Below are 13225 nucleotides of genomic sequence, written 5' to 3' on the forward strand. Positions count from 1 at the left end.
AGATTTTTAAGACTCCATGATCCTTACAACTAAACTCAAAGAAAAGCATATATATTGAAAGAAACATGTTGAATTGATAAAAAACCAAAGATAAAAAAAAATCTACTGTAAAAAGTTAGAAAAATATATGATATTATACATAGATGAACAACAATTTGAATGACTAATTCCTCATAAAGAAGCTTAAAGTCCAGAAAACAGTGGTGTAATATTTTTAAGTGCTGAAATTTATTTTTAAAATAACATTTAACCCAGAATGCTATATACAGAGAAAATATATTTCAGGAATGCAGATGAAATAAAGGCTTTGCTAGATGAGAAAACTCTGAAAGAATCCATCACCAGCAAACTTTCTCAAAATGAAATCCTAAAACAAGTTCTGGTTAAAGAGAATTTACACAAACGAGAAAGTTAGGAGATCAGTAGTAAAGGAAGAGCAACAGAATTTATAATTATTTGGTTAAATGTGAGACTCACTTGCTCTCGTTGTTTAAAAGAACTTTTAATTAACTTTTGTGGGGTTTTCATGCATGCAGATATACATATGACCACAGACTGCAGCATGTAGGAACATACAGGATCCTATAATGGAAAGGTTCATTTAAATTTCACTTAAAGTGCTAAAATATTAACTGTAAGTCAATTGTGAGTGTTTAGGTATGTATATTGCAATCTGTACATCCACAGTTTGCAGTCCCATTTGCTCCCGATAAGACATTTGACAGTTTCTAGAGATACCACTTTTTGTTCCTGGTATCTAGCAGCCATAGACCAGAGAAGCTGCTAAACATCCTGCAGTACACAGAACAACCTCCATATCAAAGTATTACTTGGCTACAGATAGTTAATAGTCCCCAAACTGGAAAGCCATGCTTTGGAGCAATTTTGAAGAAAAATAAATAAATAAATAAATAAATAAATAAATAAATCCCTGTAACAGATATAGCCAAAAGCCAATAGATAAGTTAAAACTAATTACCAAAACTATTCAAGTCCCAAAGTGGGCAGTGGGGGAGGGCATGAAGAAAAGCAACAAACAAGAAATTCAAATCAAAACCGTAAACATAAATTCAACCATATCACTAATTACATTAAATAAAAATGGTCTAAACACACCTATTTAAGATAGAGATAGTGAAATCAAATAAAAGGACAAGATCCAACTAAATTTGTGTACAAAAACTTACTTTTTTTAAAGATTTTATTTATATGAGAGAGAGAGGGAGAAGAGAGAGGTGGATTCTCCACCAAGCAAGGAGTCTGATGTGGAACTCAATTCCAGGGCCCTAGGATCATGACCCGAGCTGAAGGCAGATACTTAGCTGACTGAATCACCCAGGTGCCCCAAAAACTTACTTTAAATATAAATACATATATAAGCTAAAAAGATGGAAAATATATGCCATAAAGACAGTATTTAAAAGAGGTTGAAGTGACTGTATCAATATAAGACAAACTAGAACTCAGAATAAAAATAGCATCAAGGATAAAAATGGATTTATATAAAGATAAAAGAATGAATTCACCAAAAAGATGTAACCATAATAAATGTATATGCACTTTAGTGCAGAGCTTCAGATTACATGAAGAAAAACTAGTGGAATGAAAGAACACAGTCAAATGCACTATTATATTTAGAGAATTTAAGATATATAAATACAAATAGAAAATCAGCAAACAAAAGGTGTGGGATACTACTAAAAATAGATTAGACTAAAATTTATAGTATTAAATGTTACTAGAAAATTTTCTTTGATAGTAGGTATACATTAATTACTATCATTTACCATCTTTCTTTATTGGTTATAAACTCCACTAAGGGAAGTAATTCTCCTTCTTTTGTTTACTGTCATGTCTTCTATGACCATATAAGTACGAAGCACATTACAGATGCTTATTAGATACTGAGTAGATAGATGAATGCAAAATCAGTCATCATTTTATTTTACTTGCTCATTTCATGAAGAAGAGTTCTGATTTTTTGAAATTTTTACAAATGTGAAAGATACACAATGTCTGCACTAGCAGTGGGAATGACTCACTTTACAATCTGTATTCATTCTCAAGGGAGTTCCTAAAATGCACCCTTCTTGTAAGTTGCAAGGTAAAAGCCCTATGGCTTACCCAACATTTTTCTCTTCTGCCCACTTCTCACCAACATTCCCTTATGGTTACAGTGAGAGTACAAATCAACCCAATTCAGATTGCCATTTGGATTATCTGGTCTAAAATTCCTTTATGGAAAACAAATGGTCAGATAGATGTTCTTATTTGGTTAATTTTATAAGATAAACTAGTAAGCATGTTTCGTAAAGACAGTGAGCAAACCTATAACACACAGAAGAATTACTTCACACACTGAAATAATCTTACTTAAACTATCTTAGAAACAGTGCTAAACACTTTGTAACCGTTGATATATGACACAGGTATTATTATATCTGTTTTACAGATGCTTATTAGATAAATTAAATATAATTTCCACTTCCAGAAATAGTAAGAGGAAGAATTAAGATTCTAATGCTTGGTCTCACTAAAGCTAGAGTCCAAGAAATTTATACCAAAGAATTATAAGAGGATGGGAATAAGTAGAAAATAAGACCCAGAATTCTCAGCTGATTTTAGTCATAAATAATTGTAGAACACATTCTTGGATCTGCCTGGTCCTTACTCCATAGATGATAGGGTTCAGCATAGGCGGTACCAACAAGTACATGTTGGCCAGCAAGATGTGGGTGTGGCGTGGCATATGTTTGCTAAAACGGTGGGTGAGGAAGGAGAAAAGAGCAGGGATGTAAAAGGTGAGGATGACACACACATGGGACCCACAAGTGCTGAGGGTCTTCAACCTGGCATCATTAGAAGGGAGATTAAATACAGTTTGAAGAATCTGTACATAGGACAGAAAGATACATGTCACATCAGTCCCAACAATTAAGATAATGACTGCCAAACTATAAAGACTATTGATGGAAATGTCAGCACAAGCCAATTTCACCACAGCCATGTGCTCACAGTATGTGTGGGGGACTACATTGGACTGGCAATATGGCCATCTCCTCACCAGGAAGGGATGTGGTGTCATTAGTACTAACCCACGCAGAAGTGCCACCAGGCCAACCTGAGCCACCACAGAATTTGTAAGAATGGATGAGTGTCTCAGTGGATTGCAGATTGCCACATACCGGTCAAGTGCCATGGCCACAAGAAGCCCTGACTCCACCCCAGAGAAAGCATGGATGAAAAACATCTGAGTGAGACAGGCATGGAAGCTGATTTCATGATAATTGAACCAGAATATACCCAACATCTTGGGAAGAGTGGAGGTTGACAAGATGAGGTCTGTGATGGCCAACATAGAAAGAAAATAGAACATGGGCTCATGGAGAACAGTCTCAGTTTTGATGATGAAAAGGATGAGTATGTTTCCCATGAGGGCAACAATATACATTGAGCAGAAAGGGATGGATATCCAAATATGCAAGTCTTCTAGACCAGGGATTCCCATCAGGAAGAAGGTACTAGGATTGGTGAATGCAGTGGAGTTAAAGTCATGCATGGTGATTCTGGTTATATGAAGATATATTCTTGCTTTCTTTCCCTTTTTGTCCCAGGAACAGTCAGAAACACATATACTCTGATAAATATACAGCAGAATTACTTACTGTAAAAATACAATTAAGCAAATTTATTAACATTGTAAGTCCTTGATGAGCTTCTCTGAAATTGCAAGTATTGTATTATTCACTGCCAGCTATTAATCTCATTAAGAACTAGCTGGAGTACAGGATGTCTCCTTAGGCACAGAAGCTCCACAGTATTCTGCCTGACACTATTCTCTTTCTGTCTGTTATAGCCAGGTTGAGAAAAAGTTTCAGTAAGTAACTCAGGTTCCTTTCTCTAACAAGGCAACGGCGGGGGGAGTGGGTAGGGGGACTTATAACATTACCTTCACTGAAAAATACCCTTCCAAAATAATCCTGAAGACTTTTTGCATGTAGTTAATTCTAAATAAAGATTTTTGAAAGCAGGACATGAAGGAATAATAAACTTTCCATACTTACAATGCTTTGAATGACAATAAGCTTTTCATTTGTACAATGCTTTTTGAAATTTGCTGCCCTAGTGAATTTTTGGCCATAAAAGAACCAGCATCTGATTACTTAAATGTATAATAGTTTTAAAACAGAAACAACTCATTGACACACCCCAAAAATTATGCTCCCTGGATTTTTTAGGATTCCTGGAAAAACGTGACTTGTTCATGTTTTCATGGTAATTCATATCTATATCTATATCTTTATCTATATCTATATCTATCTATATATGTATCTATATTTTTATCTATCATCTATCCCCAAAAGGACAACTGTTAGATTTGTTTAACAAAATTCCCAGGGAGGAGAAGTTACTTGCTAAAAAACATAGCCTCTTTTTATTATTATTGAAGTGTAATGGACATACAATGTTATATCAGTTTGAGGTGGACAACTTAACATTTCCACAATTCTATACATTACTCATTAAATCATTAAATCTTTCTTTTTTATAAAATTTATACTGCAGTACTAACTAGGGTACATTAAAATACACTTTGGGAAAGAAGGACTGCTGAGCTCTAAATCAATCAAACAACATCAACATTTGAAAGTAGTAACACTTACTACCTTTTGGTATCATTATATGTACCACACAAAATGCAAATGTCATTTCTAGTGCCCAGTTGCTGATTTGCATAAAATCTGGTGAGGTTGCCATTATTCTCGATTTATAAAAGAAGAAACATACTTTATATAAGCTAAATATTCCTCCAAAGTCACACAATCAGCATGTTGTAGGGGAAAACACACCTTAGTTTCACTCCAAAATTTCACCTTTGTTCTACTACAATATGCGATAAAATTAAAAAGAAAGCTCCTGTTAAATGTTTTCACAAATTTTATCATAAGTGATTCTCACAGTGTACTCAGAAGCAATAAGGACATACATTCTGATTTCTTTTGCTTTATAACTGTGGTTTCATGGACTGACTAATATGGCACATGCAAAATCCATAAAATAATCCTAACTTACTATTCCAACACCTCTGTTAGTATATGTGCTGCTGAAGCGAGCACTCCAACACCTCTGTTAATGCCAGATGTTCACTGTGAAACTAATTCACCGTGAAACTAATGGTTAGTATGCTATTTCTTATTAAATTATTCCTAAGCCCAGAGAATATACCTGCACACACTTCCTTTTCCAAAGATGTTACCAGCTGACCTGTGGGCCAAAATCTCTAACTTTATAAATGGCTAATTCTTCATGGCGGGCTTACACTGATTTATCTCTCAACAATGAGGTGATCCAAATAATTATTTAACTTATCTTCAGAGGGATCACCTTGTCTTCATGCTCTCAGTTTATTTTCAGCACAGCTGAGTCTCAAGAGTCCAAAGTAATTTTGAATATTTTTTTCCTGAGGTCTAGAAAGCTCTTCCTCAAACTAATATACTATAGTCCCCCATCACTGCCTCTCACTTTTATTAAGCTTGAGCAAACATAGATGAGTTGTCTATTCCTCCAGATTGATTGTGTTGTTGAATCAAAACCAGGAACTCAGAGATTTGAAGTATTCCCACATGAATGGCTAATTTCAGATTAATCCCAGGGTCTCGAACCCTGCAACAGATGTTTCTCTCCCTTCTGAGGAGTATAAATATTACCAGGGAGAGTACAAAATTACACTAATAATTACTGTCACATAATATCCATTTATAATGAAATTTGATTTGAGTGAGGCTTTGAAATGGATAAAATGAATGAAAAAAATTTAGAATTTAGCAATAAGTTCTAAAAATTAGCAAAATGTCAATGGAAAGTTACAACTAGTACTATATCCTGGAGATCTAATGTACTGCATAATGATTATAGACAAAAATGTTGCATTATAAACTTCAAAGTACCTAAGAGATTACATTTTAAGCGTTCCTACCACCAAAAAAGAAATGGTAATGAGATAAAAAATAAAAGATAAGAATATAGAAATGGAAAAGAAGATAAAAATATAAAAAATAAGAAATAAAAAAGATATGATTAAAGGTGTTACCTAATGCTACAGTGGTAATCATACTGCAATATGTAAATGTGCCAAATTAACAACTGTACACCTTAAACTTATACAGTGTTATATGTTAACTGTATCTCAATATAAATACATTTAAAAAGTCAGGTTTCAGAACTCATAGAGATCTTAAAACAGATAGAGTAGGAGCATCTGGGGTGGCTCAGTCAGTTAAGCATCTGCCTCCAGCTCAGGTCATGATCCCATGATCCCATGATCATGACCTGAGCTGGGTGCTGGGACAGATCGGGGGCAGTCCCTGCTCTGTGGGGAGCCTATTTCTCCCTCTCCCTCTGCCTCTCCCCCGCAGCCCGCTCCTTCTCATTCTCTGTCTCTCTCACTCTCAAATAAGTAAAATCGTTTTTATGTTAGTTATTTTTTATTGTGTTATGCTAGTCACCATACAGTACATCATCTTTAAAAAAAAGAGTAAAAAGATAGATTACCCAAATAAGCATATAAATTATTCTTGACAGAAGACTTCTCAATGTTAATGATAAAAAATATTGTCAATTAAATTTATCCCAGAAATGCAAGTTTGGTTTAATATCTGATAATCAAGGAATATAACAGAAAAGGGGAAAAACATAATTATATCAATATGTACAGAAGAAACATTTGTTAATATTAAATAGCCATTCATAACTAAAAATCAACAGAAATTAAGTTTACAATGAGATGTATATATATTCAAAATATAACTAATTAACGTACAGTAAGCATTACACTAAAGGCAAAAGATTCGATTGCTCCCTTGAGGTGTCTGGAGGGCATTCAACACAAGATAATAGAACAATTGAAAGTTAGGATAATTTAGATAGTGCGGTATCAGTTCAAGGAGAGAAAAATAGATCAGTGAAACAGAATAAAGATAAAGTCACATATGGTGTCCTAGAAGATAGAAGAAAAGAACAGAATAGACAATATCTGTTATGAACATTGAGGCACAAATCCTCAATAACATTCCAGCAAACCAACTTCAGCAGCATATTAAAAAGAGTACACAGTATAACCAAATGGGATTCAACCTTTGTGTTAGGAAAAACTCAGTCCTCCCTCTTGTATTTCTCCTTTACTCTTATACTACCACCTCACTTATAACACTTCTGACACCACATGTTGGGGTGGTTTCTCCCACCTGACAATTCTGCAACACCGTCTGGGTGTCCTATGTTTAACTCAATGCTGACACTATTAACCTAGAGATGGCATCAGGTCCCACAAGCTAAGGGCTCAGTCTCACAAGATTGCTCCCATTCCACTTCAGAGGCCAATCACAAATCCAGACTGTCATCTGTGCTTCTGACGGATGGGTTCTAAGTCAGAGCTTGCTATATTGTCCTCCTCAATTTTGATTAATTTGCTAGAGTGGGTCACAGAACTCACAGTGGGTCACAGAGAAATACTTACTTATGTTTACTAGTTTATTAAAGGATATGATAAAGGATACAGATGAACAGCTAGATGAAGAGATGCATAGGACAAGGTCAGGGAAGGAGCTTTTGTCCCTGTGTAGTTGGAGTGCATCAACCTCCTGATAGGTGGATGATGTGTTTACCAACCTGGAAACTCTCCAGACCCAATACGGTTGGGATTTTTTATGTAGACTTCCTCACTTAGGCATGATCAATGACTAACTCCATTTCCAGCCCCTCTCCTCTATCTGGAAAAATGGCTGGGGTTTAGGGATGAAACTTCCAAGCTTCTAATTATGGTTTGGTCTTTCTGGTGACCAGTGCCTATCTAGGAGCAAAAGATATTCCTAATGTTCAAATCACTTCGAAATTTACAAGAGTTTTAGGACCCCTCTGTCAGAAACTGGAGGCAGGTATACATATCATTATTAGGTGAAACCCTAAAGTATATGTTTCTTATTTGTTCACAACCATAGAATTGTGCTAACATGATTCAATGAAGAAAGGACAGTCTTTTCAACAAACGGTTCTGGGAACATTGGATATCTACATGGAAAAGAATGAAGTTTAATTCGTACCTAAGACCACAAATGAAAATTAACTCAAATACATAAAAGACCTAAAACTATAAAACTTTTAAGAGAAATGTACACTTAAATGAACTGTACACTTAAAAATGGTTATGGTGAATTTTATGTTATCTGTGTTGTACCTTAAACAAACAAAAAAAAGGGGGGGGACAAGAAATCCGCATATGATCTATAACAATGTGTGGATAGAATGGGGTTTCCAACAAAGAAAAGGTAGCCAAATTAGGAAAATATGTATGCCCATCCTATATTACACCCTCCTCCCCAAACAATCAGCTTCATAATGTTTGTACAATTAGTGAATTAGAAAATACTGCTTTTAGAAGAAAACATAGAACTATCTCATTATCTTGAAATAAACTATGATTTCTTAAATAAGAGCACTGCTTCCAACAAGAACAATAAAATATAAAGAGCCATGTGAAAATTTCAATATATATAACAATTTTGTATATGACAAATGTGGTTTTTCCAAATCTGTAGGGCAAATTTATTTCATGTAACTAATGGTGCCAGCACAACACATTATATATATGCAAAAATACCCCAAAGTCCATATGAAAAAGAAGGTTCTGCTAAATTATTCTGAAAACAACAAATGGGGGCACCTGGGTGGCTCAGTGGGTTAAAGCCTCTGCCTTCGGCTCAGGTCATGATCCCAGGGTCCTGGGATAGAGCCCTGCATCAGGCTCTCTGCTCAGTGGGGAGCCTGCTTCCTCCTCTCTCTCTGCCTGCCTCTCAGCCTACTTGTAATCTCTGCCTGTCAAATAAATAAATAAAATCTTTAAAACAAAACAAAACAAAACAAAAAACAAATGGTTTGGTACACACAATATCCTAGACTGTATTATAGAATTTAATTTCATATATCATAATCTATGTTCTCTACTATATATGCATCTATATAAATAGATAGATACCTATCTTCTTATCTTGCTGGCTAGTTATAAAAAAATTAAGGCAGGAATTATCAAATGAAAATACAGAAGCACCTAACAACTAAGAAATTATTTTTAACAATTATAGTAAAAGAAAACACAATCATGATTTCTTAAAAATGAGATCTGTAGAACATATATCTTGCATAGGAAATGATAAACTCCTCAATGTGAACCATGGAAGAGAAGTCAATTCAAGCAAACAGAAAAGTTAATGAAATGATATCTACAAGTAATCCAAAAGAGAGCAATTGTGTATGGACTATACATTTTTTAAAAATGGCTCATCTCATTAAAGATTGTTCAGTAAGCATATAACTTTGAACTAAAGTGTAATATAGTACAAGTAATATAAGTAATAAAAGTAATAACGGTGATTCAGAATTTGCTTATAAATAGAAGAAGGGCACCTGGCTGGCTCAGGTGGTAATGCATGTGACTCTGGATCTCAGCTCAGAGATAGTCATGAGTCCAAGCCCCATGTTGGACATGGAACCTACTTAAAATACATAAATAAACAAATAATAAATAAAAAACAACAAACAGGGGCGCCTGGGTGGCTCAGTGGGTTAAGCCGCTGCCTTCGGCTCAGGTCATGATCTCAGGGTCCTGGGATCGAGTCCCGCATCGGGCTCTCTGTTCGGCAGGGAGCCTGCTTCCCTCTCTCTCTCTCTCTCTGCCTGCCTCTCCGTCTACTTGTGATCTCTCTCTATCAAATAAAAAAATTAAAAAAATCTTAAAAAAAAAAAACACAACAAACAAACTCATAGAACTGCCCACTAAAAAGAATTAAATTTACACTGCATAAATTGTATCCCAATAAACCTGACTTTAAAAGAAGGAATAGGAGAGCCAGGCTGACTCAGTCAGTAGAGCAAGTGACTCTAGATCTTGGGGTTGTGGGTTTGCATCCCAGGTTGGGTGTAAATATTATTTAAGAATAACATCTTTAAAAACAAACAAACAAACAAGAAAAGAAAATATTTACAATAGTAGTTGATATAGCAATTCTTAATGACATAAACATAAATATAAGTTGCATAAACTTAAGTATAAATGTATATATATGACTATAAATAAACTTAAACCTAAACTTAAATATAAATTGAATTCCTGCCAAAAATAAATTCTAGATGCACACATTCTAACTATTCACAAAAATTAGCTCTAAATGGATCACAGACTTAAAAGTAAAATGCAAAACTAAAACCTCCTAAAAGATATCATAGAACTTGTAGATGACCATGGGTTAGGCAATCAGTTTTTATAACACCAAAAGACACCACACATGAAACAATAATTGATTAATTATACTCCAATTAAAATTTAAAACTTTTGTTCTATGAAGGACACTGTCAAGAGAGTAAGATGACTAGTTGCAAAGTGGGAGAAAATATTTGCAAAGACATATCTGATAAAAGATTGTTACATGAAATATATAAGGAATTCTTGAAACTCAACAAGAAGAAAATGATTGACCCAACTTCAATAGACATCTCACTACAGAAGATATACAGATGGTAAGGAGCATATGTAAAGATGCTCAACATTATCTGTTAATAGAGAATTGTAAATTAAAGCAACAATGAAATAGTGTAACACATCTATTATAATGAGGAAGATTCAAGCCACTGATAATACCAAATGCTGATGACGATGTGGAAGAATAGGAACTCTTTTTCAATGTTTGTGGAAATGCAAAATTGTACACTTACTTGGAAGACAGTTTGGCAGTTTCTTACAAAACTAAACATATTCTTACCATATGAGTCAGCAATTGCTATCTTTAGTATTTACTTAAAGAGTTGAAAACTTATGCCCACACAAAATCTGCACATGAATATTTATAACAATATAAACAATAAGAATGTTTATTCTTACTTGCCAAAACTTGGGAGCAGCCAAGTTCTTTAGCAGGTGAATGGATAAATAATCTGTGGTACAAAATAATAATTATAATAATCCGTGGTACATTCAGATAGTAGAACATTATTCAGCACTAAAAATAAATAGCATGTAGGGGCGCCTGGGTGACTCAGTGGGTTGGGCCCCTGCCTTTGGCTCAGGTCATGATTTCAGGGTCCTGGGATAGAGTCCTGCATCAGGTTCTCTGCTCAGCAGAGAACCATTAACTTAACCATTCTCTTCCCTTCCATTAACCGTTCTCTTCCCTTCCTCTTTCTCTGCCTGCCTCTCTGCCTAGTTGTGATCTCTCTGTCAAGTAAACAAATAAAATCTTCAAAAGAAAAAAATAGCATGTCAAGCCATGAAATAATGTAGAGGAAACTTAAATGCATATTATTAAATGAAAGAAACCGAGGCTACATACTGTGTGATTGCAATTGCATGACATATTGGAAAATGTAAAACTAGGGAGACAGTAAAAAGACCAAGTGGTTTCAGTTTCAGGGCCTGGGGGACAGAAGGATGAATAGGTAGAGGACGGAAGATGTTTACTACCACGAAATTATTCTGTATGATATTAAAACAATGGATACATGTTACATGTCATGATACATTTGTCAACACACACAGAATGTACAACACCAAGGGTTAATCCTAATGAAAGCTGTGGACTTTGAGTACTAGTGATGTGCCTCTGTAAGGTAACTGACTCTCACAAATGCATCACCTTCATGAGGAACGTTGATAGTAGAGTATGCTATGTGTTTGTGAGGGCAGAGAGATAATGGGAATTCTGTACCTTCCTCTCAGTTTTGCTTTGGACCGAAAAAGTAAATTTTACATAACTAGATAGATAATAAATAACTTTTTTTTAAGAAATTGACTGCCTAGCAACAGAGAGTGAATGTAATAAGGTCCAATATACCTATACTAATGAATATTTCATGGAAATCAAAAAGGAATTAGACATTATTCCTAACAATCATTCATAGTCATAAAGTAAAATCTGAGTAAGTATAGAATATCACTTAAAATAAATATTCCATTTTCAATAGTTTTTTTTTTTTTTTTTTTTTTTTTACTGTTGGTTGGAATGCAAGCTGGTGCAGCCACTCTGGAAAACAGCATGGAGGTTCCTCAAAATGTTGAAAATAGAACTGCCCTATGACCCAGCAATTGCACTATTGGGTATTTACCCTAAAGATACAAACGTAGTGATCCAAAAGGGGCACGTGCACCCGAATGTTTATAGCAGCAATGTCCACAATAGCCAAACTATGGAAAGAACCTAGATGTCCATCAACAGATGAATGGATCAAGAAGATGTGGTATATATACACAATGGAATACTATGCAGCTATCAAAAGAAATGAAATCTTGCCATTTTCAATAGTTTTTAAAACTACCTATATTCTCTTGATTCTAATATTTCTTTTTTTGCCTAATATTTTTTTCAACTACAAACAGAAATGGTGAAAGTTATAAAAGGATTGACAATTTGGTCACACTAGTTAACTTGAGAGAGACTTTTAAGAATATATAAGGAATGACAGAAAAAAATAAAAGGTAATTTCTAGAGTAAGAAAACTAAGTATACTGTCCACATCATAGAAAATTACAAAATTTATGTACACTCCAAACCACAGAGTTTCATGAAAGGAAGACTAACAAAATGTCCATTTTGTTTGTTGTCAGTATGCTAAATTTAGACTTTATTTTTTTAAAGATCTATGTTTTTAAAGATTTATGTTTTTTAAGGGGAGAGAGATAGAAGAGAGAGTCTTAACTCCATGCTGAGCATGGAGCCTGACATGGGACTGATCTCACAACCCTGTATGCAGATTTTTTGCTTCCATTCCTTTCCCTTTGTTTTATACTTTTTCCCAAACTAAAAAAAAATTAATGTATATATTATTTTTGAAGCAAAGCATATCCTAAATTAGCTGTGGCCAAAGCTGACTTATATAGAAGAGCTCTACTTATATGTAGAGCCGACCTCTACACTGGTTACAAAAAGTTAAAGAATATATGATAAACTAAAACAAAACAAAACAATATATGATAATTTAAGCAACAATTATATGCTCAGTTTCTTTAAAATGGAAGAAAATTTAAAAATTTCGGAGATACACTTTGCCTTTTCAGTTCTTCTACTTTTAAGTCCTAGATTATTAACTGTTAACAAGCAAGAGAAAACATGCTGACTCCCTACAAACCTATACTGTCATCAATGTATTAGCCACTCTGGGTTGAGTGCGCCTGTGCTAAGGA

At 34.5% G+C, this 13225-nt stretch overlaps 1 protein-coding gene and 1 pseudogene across 2 annotated transcripts in view; one reads left to right on the forward strand and one right to left on the reverse strand.

Moving 5' to 3' along the window:
• Positions 1-13225, forward strand: part of LOC309840223 (olfactory receptor 51A4-like) — a 263349-nt pseudogene that overhangs the window by 182065 nt on the left and 68059 nt on the right. The window lies entirely within an intron of this gene.
• On the reverse strand, positions 2612-3559 carry LOC309840149 (olfactory receptor 52E2-like; the record flags this gene model as incomplete). The annotated part of the gene is made up of 1 exon (XM_082682223.1): positions 2612-3559. One exon carries the CDS (start codon positions 3557-3559, stop codon positions 2612-2614), a length of 948 nt encoding a protein of 315 aa, XP_082538349.1.

This window comes from Mustela nivalis (genome assembly GCF_964662115.1).
Source record: "Mustela nivalis genome assembly, chromosome: 9".
Classification (NCBI taxonomy): Eukaryota; Metazoa; Chordata; class Mammalia; order Carnivora; family Mustelidae; genus Mustela; species Mustela nivalis.